Source organism: Balearica regulorum, chromosome 22, assembly GCF_011004875.1.
Source record: "Balearica regulorum gibbericeps isolate bBalReg1 chromosome 22, bBalReg1.pri, whole genome shotgun sequence".
In the NCBI taxonomy this organism is placed as follows: Eukaryota; Metazoa; Chordata; class Aves; order Gruiformes; family Gruidae; genus Balearica; species Balearica regulorum.
Genome location: NC_046205.1, coordinates 3,026,513 through 3,043,646, shown reverse-complemented (window position 1 = coordinate 3,043,646; position 17,134 = coordinate 3,026,513). Strand labels below are relative to the sequence as shown.

At 53.6% G+C, this 17,134-nt stretch overlaps 1 protein-coding gene across 1 annotated transcript in view; it reads left to right on the top strand.

The window, feature by feature from the left end:
• Positions 1-16,895, top strand: part of PTPRU (protein tyrosine phosphatase receptor type U) — a 72,435-nt gene extending 55,540 nt beyond the window's left edge. Inside the window, exons 27-30 of the mRNA XM_075773824.1 lie at positions 8,173-8,298; positions 10,573-10,730; positions 11,784-11,919; positions 14,530-16,895. Coding sequence (XP_075629939.1) covers positions 8,173-8,298; positions 10,573-10,730; positions 11,784-11,919; positions 14,530-14,592 — 483 coding nt within the window. The 3' untranslated portion in view covers positions 14,593-16,895. The remainder of the gene's footprint in view (positions 1-8,172; positions 8,299-10,572; positions 10,731-11,783; positions 11,920-14,529) is intronic.
• The last annotated feature ends 239 nt before the right edge of the window (positions 16,896-17,134 follow it).

Genomic DNA, 17,134 nt, shown 5'->3' with positions numbered 1-17,134 from the left:
GCTTGTGGATGCCTGCTGCAAAGCGGCTGTCCCGTGGGTTTTGCGGTGTGATGGGATGTGCAGATCGGCCAAACTGGAGGGGAGGTGTCCATGCTCAGTCTCACCTCGCTTTGCTTTCCCAGCGCACCACTCCCCAGGGGAATGCCTGGAGCGCTCCTGCCACCACCGGAGCGGATGTAAAAGTCCGCTACAGGTCTGTAATGTTAATTCAATGAGGAAACTTACTGGATTTTTACATAAAATTAGCATTATAGGCTCTTAATGGATGTCTGGAGAAGACTTCATTAGCTGGCTTATTTTACGAGTTGAGATCAGATACTTAATGTAAATGACCCAAGACGGCAGTTGTATTGTTTGTCGCAAGGATGCAGATGGATGCAGCACGGGTACTGAGTGGTGTGTAAATATATTGGTGTTTATTTATATATTTTTTATATATATATATATAAAATAATATGCTGGACATGCACAGAGCTATGGAGCACACCTACGCATCCCTCCGGGCTGAGCTAATGCAACGTGCTCCAAAGGACCTTTGCACGGGGTGACATTAAACAGACCCTGAGCATCAAGGGATGTCCTGGGGGAGTCTCTTGCCTTGCGGAGGTTTGCCAGGAGGGGAGGCAGAGCTGGCCCCAAATTGCTTCCCAGCTCGTACGCTGGCTCAGAGGAGTTGCTCTTAGATCAGGTTCATGTTTAACAAAGCAATCTGCTCATGGATGTGCTGAAATGAGAGGCAGTGTGTGGAAGATAACTTCCGAACACAGCTGGTGAGTGAGCCAACTCGGGAAGGTGCCCGCTGAACCTCTTGTTTGTGAACAGAGAAGGACTGTGGGTGATGTGATGGTTGGAGACCATCTTGGTCGTAGTGATCATGCAATGATAGAGTTTTCAATTCTTGGACGAGTAAGGAGGGGGGTCAGCAGAACTGCTGCTCTGGACTTCCCAAGGGCAGACTTTGGCCTGTTTAGGAGCCTGGTTGGCAGAGTCTCTTGGAGGCAGTCCTGAAGGGCCAAGGAGTCCAGGAAGGCTGGACACTCTTCAAGAAGGAAATCTTCAATGTGCAGGAACAGGCTGTCCCCACGTGCCAAAAGATGAGCCGGTGGGGAAGATGATCGCCTGGCTGAACCGAGAGCTTTGGCTGGAACTCGGAGAAAAAAGGAGAGTTTATGGCCTTTGGAAGAAGGGGCAGGCAACTCAGGGGGACTACAAGGATGTTGTGAAGTTATGGAAGGAGAAAACTAGAACGGCTAAAGCCCAACTAGAACTTAATCTGGGTACTGCCATAAAAGACAATAAAGAGTGTTTCTATAAATACATAAACAACAAAAGGAGGACTAAGGAGAATCTCCATCCTTTACTGGACGTGGGGGGAAACATGGAGACAAAGGCTGAGGAAAAAGCTGAGGTACTTAATGCCTTCTTTGCCTCAGTCTTTAGCACTAAGACCAGTTGTTCTCCAGGTACCCAACCCCCTGAGCTGGAAGACAGGGATGGGGAGCAGAATGAAGCCCCCATGATCCAAGGGGAAATGGTTAATGATGTGCTACACCACTTAGAGACACACAAGTCTATGGGGCTGGATGGGATCCACCCAAGGGTGATGAGGGAGCTGGTGGAAGTGCTCACCAAGCCACTTCCATCATTTATCAGCAGTCCTGGCTAACCGGGGAGATCCCAGTTGACTGGAGGTTACCCAATGTGATGGCCATCCACAAGAAAGGCTGGAGGGAGGATCCGGGGAACTACAGGTCTGTCAGTCTGACCTGAATGCTGGGGAAGGTTGTGGAGCAGATCATCTTGAGTGCTATCACACGGCATGTACAGGACAACCAGGTGATCAGGCCCAGTTAGCATGGGTTTATGACAGGCAGGTCCTGCTTGACTAACCTGATCTGTCTCTCTATGACAAGGTGGCCTGCTTAGTGGATGAGGGAAAGGCTGTGGATGTTGTCTGCCTGGACTTTAGTAGAGCCTTTGGTACTGTTTCCCACAGCATTCTCTTGGAGAAACTGGCTGCTCATGGCTTGAATGGGCCAAAAAATTGTCTGGATGGCTGGGCCCAGAGAGTCGTGGTGAATGGAGTTAGACCCAGTTGGTGGCCGGTCACAAGTGGTGTTCCCCAGGGCTCAGGACTGGGGCCAGTTCTCTTTAATCTCTTTATCAATGGTCTGGACGAGGGGATCAAGTGCACCCTCAGTAAGTTTGCAGAGGACACCAAGTTGTGCGGGAGCATTGATCTGATGAAGGGCAGGAAGGCTCTACAGAGCTGGAGTGTGTCCAAAGAAGAGCAACCCAGTGGTGGAGGGTCTGGAGCACAAGTCTGATGAGGAGCGGCTGAGGGAACCGGGGTGGTTTAGTCTGGAGAGAAGGAGGCTGAAGGGAGACCTTACTTTTTACTGATAGGAGTGTGCCACCACTCTACAACTACCTGAGAGAAGGTTGGAGCCAGGTGGGATCACTCTCTTCTCCAAGGGCTGCGATTGCCTACGCTTCATTAGTTTTGAAATCCTTGGTTTAGCACTTTGTGATACAGCCGTCCGAAGGGCTGGTTGGAAGTCCAGTTTATTTTGAATACTTGGTTTTAACAACTGTCCCTGCTGAAAAAATTTCCTCGTGCAGATGTGTAGATGCACTTGGAAGAAGTGCATCGTCGGAGGCGCTTATTAAGCCCCGATACTCGTTTTTCAATCCCCCCGCTGTGTAGACAAAGGGTTTTCTTGGCCGGTAAACGTCCGTCTTCCCCGGTGCCAGCCAGTTGTGGTTGCAAACCAACTGGCAGGTGTTGGGTTTGGGGGTTTTTAGCAAATGCTCTCTCCACGGCACGAGGTCCTTTCAAAAAGCAGTTCCTTTCTCACTCATCGTTCAAATGGCACCTTCAGCGTGTTTATTTTTGGGGCAGTATCTGCTAGGTAGCATCCTACAACAGCAGCTGGTCATCGGCAAGTTTGCAACGCTTGTCTTTTTTGTGAAATAAAACTCCTTTAAGGTCGACGGCTCTTTCCAACCCTTCACTGCGAGATAAGCAGCAAATCCCTGTGGGGTACGAGAGGTTTTCGTGGTTGCTCCCTGTCTCCTTCCGATGTGTTGTGAAGAAGTCATTTACTGTTGAGAATATACCACCTCTGTGTGAGAATATAGAAATACAATGAAAATAAATAGAAGTTTGAGTATTTCCTGCCGCATCCCGATGGATTGTCTTGTACACCCCACTTTGGAGACCACTGGCTTAGAAGTGAGGAACGATCTGGGTGTCTTCTGCTGGAGACGGTGTTACAAGCCCAGAAGCCTTCAGCACCCGGGTCGGTACAAGTGACACCCCCCTCTCTGGATTAGCATTTTTATCCTTCGTGACTTCATGGGGTATGTTTCCGTCCGTGGACCTTGCTCGACCTCGTGTTCCTACTTTGATCTGCTTTTCAATGACTTCGTGCAGACCTGGAGAGCTCTCGGATGCTATTGAAGATCTCTGATTTCCGTAACCCAAGGCACCGATTCAGCGATGCCCATTTTAAACTCATCGGGACAAGGCATGAGATGAAATACGTTTGTCTGCTGCTTCCCGGTGCCGGTTGAATTGGCTGTTGTCCTCTTTGTCTGGAGGTCGAATCACCCGCTCGGCAATCTTACCTCTGGACCGAATTTAGGGGGAGTTTCCGTGACCGGACTGTGCTGTGTAGTGCTGCGTGTTTACTGTGAACCCATGAACTCGTGATCTAATTTCTTACGAGCACGGTGATATTTATTATATTTTTGCATAAACGGCTGTGAAGCGTGGAGCATCCTCTACAGCAGGTGTTAGAGGTCTGCTCTCACCAAACCATGAAATTCCCTGTTCCGTGGAAAGGAAAAGGGATCGTGAAGTAGCATCTCGTTTAAATGCTCCGGTGAAAACCTCTTCTCTAAAGGAAGCCTTAGGAAATGCTGATGGGAGAGGTTCTTCCTCTGGTAAGTCCAATGTGTGGCTGCTGTAGGACAGATTTATGGAATCCCAGGCTGGTTTGGGTGGGAAGGGACCTCAAAGCCCATCTAGTTCCAACCCCCTGCCATGGGCGGAGACACCCTCCACTAGCTGAGGTTGCCCAAAGCCCCATCCAGCCTGGCCTTGGAGACTTCCAGGGATGGGGCATCCCCCAGCAATTTATGGCTTTGCCAGCACAACGCTGTGGTTGTCCCCAGACATGATGCTGGATGGGCAGGAGAAGCCCAAGCGTGGTCCCTGCAGCCCTGCTGCCCCTTGCCCTGGTGTGAGCTGGGGGAGGAAGGGGCATGGAGTGCCCAGGAGCTGCGAGGGGTTGGGTTGGGTGGCCCTGGGTGCTGGTGTAGCCCCTGGATTAGCCCAGGTTGGCCTTTTGCTGGGCTTGGTGGGTGCAGCGCTAGTGCCGGGGGCCTCTGGAAGCCGAACCCTTCACGTCCCTGACGGCAGCACCCCGGCCTGCATGTCGAGACAGTGACCGTGAGGCTGTAGGGACAGGACAGGAGAACGTGAAAAGATTTATTACTGGGGATATCAGGCAAAGTATCGCTACTTATTCCTATACTGATGTATTTCTACCTCGATGGCGCTTACTTGCTGCCCAAGATCTCTGCTGTGTCTAGCCCAGCCCCGTCGCCGTGTGGTGTTTGTTCGGCAGGTGCAGGTTGGGCACTGGCGGTGGGTTGAGCTTGGCCGTGTGGTGGCCCTGGCATGGGACCGGCAGCAGCTGGTGGCCCAGGGCATGGCGGGGGGAGGCAGGCCGGCCCCGGGGGGGGGCTGCACCGTAGCTACATCGGTCTGCGCAGATGGCAGCGTGGGGAGTCCCACACGAAGGGCCTGTTTGGGGCAGGAGGTGTGACACGGTGCGGTGAAGCCGTGGATGGAGTGGGAGCGGCCTCCTCGTCCCCTCCTGGTGCCGTGTTGGTGGGGACGGAGTGGGAGCGGCCTCCTGGTCCCCTCCCGGTGTCGTGTTGGTGGGGATGGACCGGCACTGCCCATCTGGGCCGTTGTGTCAGCCCAAGGCTTGGTCGGTGCGGATCTGGGGGTTCCAGATGTCTGGGTGTTGTTCTGCTCCTCCACAGCTCCTACCGCTGGCTGAGCGTCAGCTCGTCGTCTTCTTGGGGGGTCTTCCTTCAATGTGGGGCCCAGTGGGAATGCAGCTGGGGCTGTCTTTCTTTCACCAGCACTTTATGTGTGCTTCCTGTGGAGATTGGGGTAATCTCTCTTGAAAAAGGGGTTGTAGTGTAAGAACATCTACAAAATGCAAAGTAGAAGAGTTAGTTGCCATCGGTGCAAGAAGGAGAAAGATCCGATAACAGAGCATTTGCTTCAGCAGAGACAAACCTGGGCATTAAAAAGGACTCTCTGGGGCATTTTAAACCTCAAGTTTAGGCTGAATAAAATGTTAAGATAGGGTTTTGTTAAGTACTCACCACCCTTGTGTTTTCGGTATTTGGGAGCAGAGAAGTGTATGGTTTTCAAAAGCCTAAAAACCGATGGAGAAACCCAAGTACTGCTAATTTTCAGCCACCTGAGCACGGAATGGACACGTTGGGAATAATGCTGATGTTGACGTGTATCTTGTCAGCATGAAGCAGATGCCACAAGAAGATTTAAAGTTTTGGTGCAGCCAGATACAGAACAAGCACAAAAAAGCACAGTACGATGGGACTATTTTTCTCTTTCAGAGATTCAAAGTAAGCAGAAAGGACCAAAATCTGTTTTATCAGCATTTCTGCTCCTCTGAAATCCTGCGCCGAGAATTCCTGATAATGTTCCACAAGACAAAATCCGGCCATTTGCTCCCATCCCCATCTCCTGCCTTGTAAAGGCTTATTTTATCTGAACGTGAACCTCTCCGCACCAAACGTCCCAAGGGTTCTTTCATGTGCAGAGGAGCCGACGTACCTACCTTGCCCAGGTCAGGCCCTGCTGCTGCTGCAGCTCGCAGCTCCTTGATGGAGGCAGATCTGAGGGAATCCCCTTCCAGAATCCCTGGAGGTTAAGCTGGAGAACGAAGCCTCTCATGGACTTGGTTTCAAAGATCTCCAGGGGTCCCCTCCTCCCCAGCCCTTCCTTCCTGAAGGGTTTTTCTGCGATCACAACACAGTTTCCATCGTTGTCCCACCAGATTGACTGGAAGTGATGGCTGCTGACGATCTTCTGGAGCTTCTTGAGGAAGGAGCAGGCTGAAGACTGGGCACAAGGATAAATTGGTAGAGGAGTGGCTGGAGAACACTTCATTTCCTTTAATAGTGAACCAAAAGCTGGAAACTCAATGATGTTCTAGCAGTCTGTTAAATTGCACCCTCTCTGTAGGACTGTGGAGGGGGTTTCAGTCAAGGTTTGATTTAGCTCCTGTAGGAATCGGCGCTTCTCTTCCCAGTAGCTCATACAAGTACCACACCAAGTGCGTTGGCTTTACTGAAGTCCGTCGTGCAAATGTGACTGTGCAAAACCACAGGAATGATGACAAAGGCTTTAGCTGTGGTCTGTGGCTCATGAGACTGTGAACCAGACGCTCGGAGCAGAGCCATGAAGGGTGTTTTCAACTGAAAATGTGAGAAGTGAGTTCTCATGGTGGCTGTTGCCTCTCTACGAGTCCAGAGCAGAGACTGTCGGTGCAGAGCCAGCACCCAAGGGTGGCCCTGGCATGGGCGAGCAGGCTTTCCGGTCCCGGCACGAGGACGGGGCTTGGCACATTGCTGCATCGAGCTCTGGGCTGGCAGCAGGCTTTGCTCTCGGTGGGATGGACCTGGCTGGCTTCCCGCTGTGTGCAGAGAGGTGTTGGAGCCTGGAAGGGCTTTGTCCGCAAGCGGGGCTACGGAGGAGAGCGGCTATGCTGCCTGAGCAGCGGGCAGGTCCAGCCAGGGGAAATACCGATTGGGGACCAAGTGCCCCTTCGAAAACCCATTGCTGCAGCGACGCCACCGTATTACTGTCCCTCCGCTGTGACCAGGTCTGTCTGCAGCACAAACATCAGCTGAACCCAGCCGCAGTGGACCACGGCAGGGAGGGAGGCAGCGAAACCAATTATATTTCTCTCTCTCAACCTGTTCTTTCATTCCGTGCTCCAGAACTGCCCTTCGGCCTCGCAGGAGCTGCCCGCTCCCGTGCCATCCTCCCCCAGGTCCCCGTCCCCTGCAGCAACCATTGTCCCCTGGCACCGTCCGATAGGCAGTCTGCAATTTTTCTTCATTATTCAGTCCTGCCTCTCTCTCTGGACGTCTATTCTTCGGGGATGTCTGTGTTACAATATTTAGCTGGATCTTAAATGTTTACCAGTTTAGGACCAACAGGTAATAAATCACCCTTTACAGCAGGCAGCTCTGAAAGGTGACTTAGAGGGTATATCCCTCACTTGAACTACGTCTTGCTGAAGGAAGTTTTAATATCCAAATTATAGCTCTGAGTCTAGAAGACTTAGAGATCTTTGAGATTTATAGCCCCTATTAATAACCAATTATTTCTCAAACACATTTGCCATGCAGTTAGGCCCAAGCCCTTAGATGGCCTAAAATGCTAAATGCCCTGTTAAAGCGCGGTGACAAACATCATATATTTTGTGTCGGTGCTGGTTTCCCAGCTGTCGCGGTGTGAAAATATTCATGTCCGTGACCCTTGGGCCGAGCCACCCATCAGTGCCGTGCTGGACACGTGGTGGGGAGCAGGGGTTGCTCCCCAGCCCTTTCCTGGCTGCTTTTGGCGTGTCCTGGCCATGGGGAGAGAGGGACCGTTGTCCCATGGTGCTGTTGCTACTGATGGCAGAGCTGCATCTGAAGCCAGTGGGGTTTGATAGCAGACCTGGAGCAACCAAACCCTGCTCCATCACTGTGCAGGATCAGGCCCGTGCTTGCCAAGGCAGAGACCATCCTGCATCGTCCTGGACCAGCGAAGTCCATCTCCAGCAGCATCAACTGTTGTGTTTCTGTAGTGGGGAGAGGGCTATATGGATGCTGGGGGGGTGGACCTGACCTTTCAGCTTTGGTCCCTCAACAAGCTGACTCCATCCAGCAGTGTGCTGTGGGTCCTGTGACAGTAGCGGCATCATGGGTCCAGCATCCCATCTTGGGGCCACCCCCTGTGCCAGCAGCCCCTCGCCATGCCTCTTGACGCTGCCTGTGATGCATGATGCCCTTCCCCGTGCCCCAGTGAATGTCCTCAGTTGTGGTGAGCTGTACTTCTTCTCTTCACAGCCCTGTTTGCAGTACTGGCCTGAGCCGGGACTCCAGCAGTACGGTCCGATGGAGGTGGAATATGTTTCCGGAGCGGCGGATGAGGACATCGTGTCCCGTCTCTTCCGAGTCCAGAACATCACACGGGTGAGGGTTTCCCCTCTAGCTCCATGCCAGTGAAGGGTGCTTGGCGGGGGGGGTTCACACGTGTGCGTGTGTGTGTGTGCGCGCACCCGGGTGCACCCCAGGCATTTCCCAGTCAGAGGTCTGGGTTGGGTGAGCTCAGGGGAAGATTGATTTTGTTAGCCGCTGCTTTGGGGAAGGGCTGGGGTATCACCAAGAGCTTCTTTATATGAGTGAGGACCTCCTTTGAAGAGCAGAAGGATGATGTATCTAGTGAGGCCATTTAGTCCTAGAGCTTGGCATTGCCCGGCCAGGTAATTCTCCATATAAATTAACTGAATAGTGCTCTAGTGCTGGTGTCTTCTTCAACCTAATCCAGCTCCTCCAGAGGATGCAGCCCTAGCTCTCCTCCTGGCAGAGAGGAGCCTGTAAAATTGCCGTTGGCTCCATCCAACCTTTCTGGAGTTCATAGTTCCTTGCAAGACTTTAGATAACTCTGTAGGAAGACCTTTCTCATCCTGCCTCGAGGTCCATCTCTGCTCTGTCACGCGTGTATCACAGGATGGAGACTCCCCGCGTGGGCACAGCGGCTCCCCTGGGACCAGCAGAGCCCTTTTTGCCTGCAGGGTGAGAAGATCCACCCAAGATTTCACCTGTAGTCCTTGTTGCATTGACACTTGGCTGGTTCACCTTGCCTTTAAATGAAGAGAAATGCAGTGAAATTGGGAAGGGACAGGGACTGCGATGAGCAGCCCATGTAGGTGCAGAACTGTACGATTTAACTACGAAAGCTGGTCGTGAAGAGGTGGCATCTCCTGAGGGTGGCCAGGAGGCTGAGGCCAATGCCCCAGTGGAAGTCATCGGCAGATGGGAATTGGGGAGCTTGGAAAGGGAGCATGCGGCTTGGCTGACAGCCTGGCTGGGAAGGGTGCTTCAGCATGGAGCTGGGGTTGGAGGAGATAAATCCTGATTATCTGGACTCTTAACACAAAGAGGGTTTTGGTTCACGCTCCCCATGGGAGCATCTGCCATTTTCTGGGTGTCAGCACGAAATCCTTCACCCAACGTGCTTTGCTCTCGGGCAGTACAGTATAGCCCCTGCTAAATCAAAATGCAGCGTGATTGAAATCTCTGGATCGAAGAAGAGATTTCCCCAGGGAGCAGGTCGTTGGAAGAGCTGGTAAATGCAAGGAGCTGCTTCTTGCCAAGCCTTGCTGGCTGGAGGGGAGCCGGGCGTTGGGGGGTGTCACAAGTCCTGCAGAGCCAGCCAGAGCTTTCACCTGAGCTTCAAAGCAGATCCCAGAACTTTTCTTCCCAGGCTGTCAGAGGAGTTTTCTCCTGTTTTTAACTCCACTCATTTGTTTCGTCTTCCCTATCTGCCTTCCTGGCTTCCAGCTGGAAGCAGAAGCTCCAGCCCAGGAAGGTCAGCCCACCCCAGCCACGTCGCTGACCCGCATCGGAGCTCCCGAAAAGGTTCAGGAAAGCCCCAGCGTGTTTGGAGTGTGCTGGTTGGAGTGGGCACCAGATGCCCCCAGCACCCACCCCGCAGGCTGGGGGTCCCTGCAGAGCCACAGGAATGGGGTCCTGCTGGTTGGGAGAGGTCTGGTGCTCGCTCCACACACCAGGCATCTGAAACTGGGTGGACGGAGCCCTCCAGAGCTGGGGATCCCCCATCTGCATCTGATTCCCCTTTCTCCTCCGACGTGTGCTCCCCACACGTGTGCCACTGAACCCTGAGATGTGGCTGGAGTGTGTGACCCATGGTTTCATCCCATCGGGTACTCCTGATACCCCGAGTACTTCTGAGCAAGAGCCCCACACCGCCTGGCTAAAGTCTGGCCTCCTTTGGCTTTGTGGATGTAAAACTAACCAGATTACCGGGATCTTCAGGCACTTCCACCGCTCCCCGCCTCCATGGGCGGCAGCTTCTCATCAGCCTCCCGGTTTAAGGTGAACACAACAAAACGTGCCCTGGGATCTTCTGCGTGCGAGACAGAGACGCGATGGAGAAGCCTTGGGGAGGCTCAGGGGTCTGGTAACAGGATTGGTGAGATACACAGACAGTCTGAGATGCTGTGAGTTAGGATAAACCATGTCAGTGGATCTTCTCCTGGGTGGGATGAGGTGGTGGAACCAGTGTGAGCTGCAGAGGAGAGGGCTGAACTATCCATCTTAAAGCACCAGTCTCTTCCGCTACTATTAATGTGTGACAAACCCCTCTTGCTCTCCATCCAACCTCCAGCGGAGGCAAATGAGGGCAACCCGTGGGTTCAAGCTGATGAGGTTTTGCTTTTCTAGTTGCAGGAGGGGCACCTGATGGTCCGGCATTTTCAGTACCTGCGGTGGTCGGCGTACCGAGACACCCCGGACTCCAAGAAGTCCTTCCTGCACCTCCTGGCCCAAGTGGAGAGGTGGCAGAAGGAGAGCGGCGATGGCAGGACCGTGGTGCACTGCCTGTGAGTGTCAGCCGGAGGGGAGCAGGCTCTGGCGTGGGGGGAGATGCCACCAGCTCACGTGTCCATGGTTCTGCCTGGAAATCCTCTAAAAAGCCCTTTGTCCCTAGATAGTGCTCTCTCTCCCACAACATGAGTTTTGGGCGAGCACTTTGTGGTTGCCGTGTCAAATCTCCGTGAGGTGGGTGCTCAGTGGGAGTGACACCCGCTAGCAGCGACCCTGCCCTTCACACCGGTCTCCTGCCTTGCAGTGGGGCTCGGCAGAGGTCCCAGCCCTGTCACCACGTGCCGTGCATGTACCGGGCTCCAAAGGGATGCAACGGGAGCTGCGTATCTCCCACTGTCTGCTTCTCATCGAGATGGACATGCTCTCCATCCCCCTTCTCCCAGCTCAGACAAACACCCATGCACGTCTCCTTGGATGGGACCTAGCACGTTCGTAGATCGGTAGAGACAGCAGGCGAGCCTTTAATCAAAAATTAATTACAGCCTTGTCTGTCTTCATTAGCTGAAGGATAATTTGAGAACAAGCTTTATGAAACACTGACGTCATGTTCTTTCTTCCTCTCCCTGGTCCCCTTTGCTGCCAGGGATCGGACGCGGTGGAGTGGGATGGTTTTGGCCCAGGATGGAGGGAGCTGTGCGCGGGGTGAAACGTGGGACAGTTCCTCCAGCCAGCACTGCCCAAAAGTTCCATCAGCCCAGGGTCACACTGCAGAGGGGAACACAGTGGCTTCCCCAAGGTCACACGAGGAATCTGTCCGTGGCAGGGCTGGAAACTGAGCCCAGATGTCCAAGATCCTGCCTCGATGGTCCAAAACAGTGTTTTCATGCTGTGCTGTGGTTCTTGTGAGGACCGGAGGGCAGGATCACAGCTCCTGCCACCACATGGATCTGGTTCAGGTCCCCCACCTTGGGGGGGACCCTGTGGTATGAGCCCCTGCTCTGGGACATCTCCTGGGCTGCAGGGATGGATAGAGAAAGGGGGGAATTAAAAGATGCAGGAAGATGCTCTAATGCCATCCTCACCTCCGACACGTGTGTTTCTCCCACCAGGAATGGAGGTGGCCGGAGTGGCACCTTCTGTGCCTCCACCATGATCCTGGAGATGATCAAGTATCACAACATGGCAGATGTTTTCTATGCTGCAAAGACCCTTCGCAACTACAAACCAAATATGGTGGAGACCTTGGTAAGCAGCAGATGCCGCCGGCATCCACCACGGCTGCTGGTTCCCACTCATCCCTCCGGCAGGGAGGAGAGGTGCCGGGGGATGTTCACCTCCCAGAAATCCTCCTTTCCCATCCCAAATACTGATGAGCCTTATGGGCATCCTCATGCAGAGCACGTCTTGGTGAGCGTGCCAGCACCGTGCTGCGGGCTGGGGCGGACAGGGAGGCGAGGCAGCTCTTGAAAAGAGCCTCGGGCTTGCCTTCATCTTGCCGTGCTGACGTGTCCTTAGCGCTGGCGTTGGACTTGTTGGAAATCCTTCCCAGGAGTAATAAGGCAGGTTCGCATTAATTCACAGGGTGTAATTGCAGCTCTTCGGAGGGTTCGCGGTGCCGGGAGCAACTCCGAGGTGGAGTCAGACAGATTCCTGTTGGAAATGTCAAAGAATTAATTGGTGGACGAGCTGTTGGGGGGCAGCGATGGAGCCACGGTTCATGACGGGGAGGCTGGAGGTGGCAGCGGGTCAGCAGGTGAAAAGCCTGTGCCTGATTTCAGCCCGTGGATAACAGGACAGGGGAGGGAGCAGGCATGTGTCCATCCCCGTGGTGGAGGAGTCCAGGTGTCTAGTAACGTTTTAAAAGCATGTCAGCTGGAAATGTTTACCCTGTTCGGATTATAAAATCCCCAAGTTGGAAAATGAAATGGTTTTGTGGAGGGGATGCGATTTGCATTAGGAATTAAAGTGGAGGAGGAGGTGAGGGAGGGGACGGGGAGCAGAGGGAGGGATGCAGATAATGGAAAGATGATGCGACAAGCATGAAGCCACCAGACCCATTGGGCTAAATTGCAAAGGTATTAAAAAAAGGCAACATTTCACATCAGGACACGAGCATCCTCCAGCCTCAAATGAACCTGAACCGTCTATTCTGGGAATCCCAATCTACTGGAGTCACTGGGAGGCCAGATCCTCGCCCGGTGTAAAGAGCCGCAGCCCAGTGGAGAGCAGCCAGCGCGTAGCAGTTTCCCGCTGCTTGTGCATCTTCCCCCTCTGTTTGCCTGTGGAGTTTATTTTTATACGATGATAAATGGAAACAATCCCTTTTCTTAATCCAAAAAGCATTATGTGCTTTTAATCTAAGCTGTCGCAGCCTCCTCACTTTGAAGCCCTTCTCCCCTGCTGCCTGCTCCCACCTGGGGTCCCCGAGCAGCCGCCCACCCGCGTGGGGATAACGGGATTTTCGTGCCGGTGCTCGAGCTGCCGATGAGGATTTCAGGAGATGAGCTCTCCACTTTCCCTCCCTGCTGTCGCACCCAGGATGCTCCCACGATGTCCCAGTGCTCACAGCACCATCGGAAAACTGATTTTTGGTTGGTTTTTTTTTTGTTTTTTTTTCCCCTGCTCTGGCTGGTTTTGCTTGTTGGATGCTTGAAGGAGCAACATCTCATGGAGACGGGCGCTTCCAAGGTCTGAACTCCCCATAGTTGTCTGTGCGAGTTGTACGAGGACAGGAGAGCGCAAGAGCAGGTCATGTAAACAAGGATGGACGACACTGCCTTCGCAAGCCCAATTTCAGTGGTTTTTGCTATAAAACCAGGAGCCAGCCATGCTGGGCTTTCCGTTTTGCATCTGGGGAGCCAGCTGGGGGTGAGCCAAGGGTGGGAGGATGCCGACGGCATCTGTAGTTGTCTTGGGAAAGGATGGGTGAGGCCGGAGAGGACCTTTCCCACCCGCACCCCTTGGCTCTGGTCTGCCGTCGCAGGCGAATCAGACTTTGACTTGAGCACCAAAATGCTCATTTGTTTGGCATTTCCCTTGGAAAATTTGGATTTTTGGAAGGGAAAGCTCCTGGGATGTCCCTTTGCACCTCGTCCCCCACACAAAGCAAATGCCCAGACCAAATCCCTGCCAGGGATGGAAAATGGCTTATGTTTTCTCCGCAGCAGGAGAATTTGTGACGAGGAACGTCCTGGCAGCTGGAGCAGGGCATCTCCGGTAATCCTGCAGCCGGACTGTGGATGCTTGCCTGGGCACACTCCCCATTTGCAGCCTCCGCTGAACTCAAAAATACAAACTCTCCTTGATTTCATGCCTGGGATTTTATTTCAGACACCTCTGACCCCAGACCCTATCATTCCCATGGCTCTGCCACCATCTGATTGACACATGTCAATCACTGCAGTGGTGGTGGGGGTCAGACATGGGTGAGACTGGTCAGTGGAGTCCTGCACTGGTGCTGCCTGGTTTGTACCCTGGTGTAGTGAATAAACTGTATTTTCATGGTAAGGGGACGGTGCAGTCCTTGTCCATCCTTCGGGGCAGGCGAAGGTGCCGCATGTCCCCACAACGCAGGAAATTCGGTGTGTGCAGTGCGCTTGGATCCGAGGGGTGGCTCATCCCCTTCCCCAGCGATGGGTGTCGTTTGCCGAAAGTGGAGTTTTTCCTGGCTGTCGCTTCAGCAGGGCTGTCACGGGGGACAGGAGAGGGACACAGCCCCTGCCGGGGGTGACATGTTTGTCCTGTAGAGCCCCTCACAGCCTTTTCCTTAGGGAAACTTATTTTGCCTTCAGAAGAGATAGCTTTGGGAAATCATTTGCTTGGGATCATAACGCTCTCTTTTCTGTCTCCGAACAGGAGCAGTATCATTTCTGCTATGACATAGCACTGGAATATCTGGAGTCCCTGGAGACCAGATAGCACCTCGCCAGGAGAGCGGCGGCAAGGGCTTGCGCAGGGGTCGTGCCAACCGTGCGTGTCGCGCTCGGACGTTGTGTTAGTGCTGAAGGTGAGGAGGGAAACGGCAAAGGACCCAAGGAGGAAACCCATCAGATCAAGAAAAACGAAAGGATGTGAGGACGTGTTGGCTGCTCCCCATCTTCATCCTCCGCTCTCCATCTTTTCTTCCCGCCCTGAGCACATCTGAGTGGCCGCGGGTCGGATGCCACGACTCGTCCTGTCCCTGCATCACTTTGAGTCACGGTCGTGGGGTTGGTGTGCGCAGGATGCGGCCCCGCGGCGCTGCCCAGGCATCTCTAAAGCAGCTGGAGCGGAGGCCGGGGAGGGGAGGAGGAGGACAGAAGTAGCTGAGGCCGTTTCCTAGCAGGGAAGGATGGATATTTGGAGAAGAGATGTTGCTTTTTAATTGTGCGTGGAGTCGAAGCTGCTCTTCCAAGGAGCCCAGATGGCTGCCAGCGGCTTTTGCCCTTGGTGGGGACGTGCTCTGAGCTGGGGCGAAGACCCTGAGAGGAGCTCTGGAGTTTCTGCCCGTTCGCACCATGAGTTTGATCTTCGCTTTTTTCAGTTCTGTGAGTTGCGACCCTTGGTGTATCCAGCCCTGGTCAGAGCGGGGAGGTGGGACGGTGGTGGGACGTGGACGGCGCTGGGCATATGATGTCCCTCTGCAGGGACCGACCCAGACCCCTCCTGGCGCCTTTGCAAAGCTTTTCAAGTGATGGTTCCCCTGTGTCTCTGCACCATCTTCTCCATCCGTAGCAATTAATTCCTCCTGGGCTGACCCGAAGGCACCAGCCCACGGGTCCATTTTTAACCCTTCCCTTGCGAATTGCTTGGCTTTTGCTGGGGGTGGCGAAGCGGGACGGTCAGTTTTGGTGATGGCGTCGGCGTGGGGTGAGTCGTGCCGAAGCCCTGGGCCGCGGCAGTGCTTTGGGGCTGGGCACGGGGAGGTCCCTGCGCCCCTGGTGCCACCCGGGAACAAGCGTACGGGGACAGTGATTGAAGGTACCTGGTACTTTATTGGCTTCATCCTGCTCTGGTTGGGTGTGAGATGTCACTTTTTCTGTCTGATATGATAATAATTACAGGGGTGTCTGCTTACAGGGGAGAGCTGTTGTGATCAAGCTGTGGTCAGGGTTTTCTCTCCCTTGCAAATGACCTCAAGAAGGTGCAACCAGAGGGATGCAGGTCTGGGATCTGCCTCAGAGACTTGAGGAACGGAGGGGAGGTTGCTTCTGTCTGGATGGCCAGGCAGAACCCTTCACAGTCATTGTTTGGGGGGATGAAGCAGAACAGATGAGAAACTGTCCTCCACACACTGGAGGATGCATGTGGGCAACCCCGTCCTTCATGCTCCCCCCATCCTTCATCCCCCCCATCTTCAGCCCCATCTCCCCAGGGCAGGGGAAGCTTCCCTGCCCTGCCTGCCCGGAGGCTGGGGACCCATCTCCCCAGGACTTGCATTCAGATCCACACCATGGCTCAAAGCTTTGGAAGATGTGGTTTGGTCGGACAGATCTGCAGCACAAAGGCTGCAGAGTCAAACCAGCTGCGCCCCAGGGTGAGCAAACCCAGGAGGTAGTTCCATCCACCTTGCAAGGTTGGAGGAGAGCACCAAGAGTGTCCTTTCTGCACCTTGGAGGATGTCCCACCTGCAGCCTTGCAAACTCCTGGAGGTGGTGATGGGCATTTCAGCAGCATCGGTGGGTTTTGCCCAGACACTTGGCTTTCCCGTATGCTCGCCAAATAATGCACATGGCCTGACAATAACTTATTCCAAGGGCTATAGAACGTTATTCCCCTTTGTTTCTGTCTCTGCTGTCTAACCCTGCCGTGTGCCCACGCTATCTCATCACCCCTGTTGACCCCACCAGAGCCTGCAGAACGGTCTGGTTACACCAGTACCTGGTAATACCAGAGCTCGCATCGCAAGGCTTGACTTGGAATAAATTAGCGTCCTTTTCCCAATCCCCATCTCTTTGTAGATGTGTCCACACTGTCCCGGGGTACCCGCAGGGTGGTGGATGCAGAGAGGTCCCAGGGTGCAGAAATTTTTTGGGTTTGTATGAAAACAGCTGAGCTGAACCTTTGAAATTCCCAGGACTGGGATGTTGGTTGCACCGTTCAGCCCCAGAGCCTGGGGGCTGGAGGGATGCTGCTGCTCCTTCATCCCACACCGGGAGCCTGGACCATCTGTGTCTCCCTCCGGTCCAGAGGGAGGGAGCATCCCGCAGTGAATCGCAGGTAAAGTGTTGCCAGAAAGAAAAGGGGAAAAAAAAAAAAAAAAAGGAATATTGAAACCCTACTTAGTCCTAATGAGACAACAGAGACTGGAGGAGTTGTACATATGATTTAAAAGCAAGATTTTTTTTTTTTTTTTTTTTAATATCTCCTTGCTGGTTGTCTCTGGGTTTTTAGGGCATCCCTTGTGAAGGGCAGACTTTGAAATCAAAGTGCTATAAAAACCAACTGATCTCCAACTCCTACTGAGATGCCCATATGACAT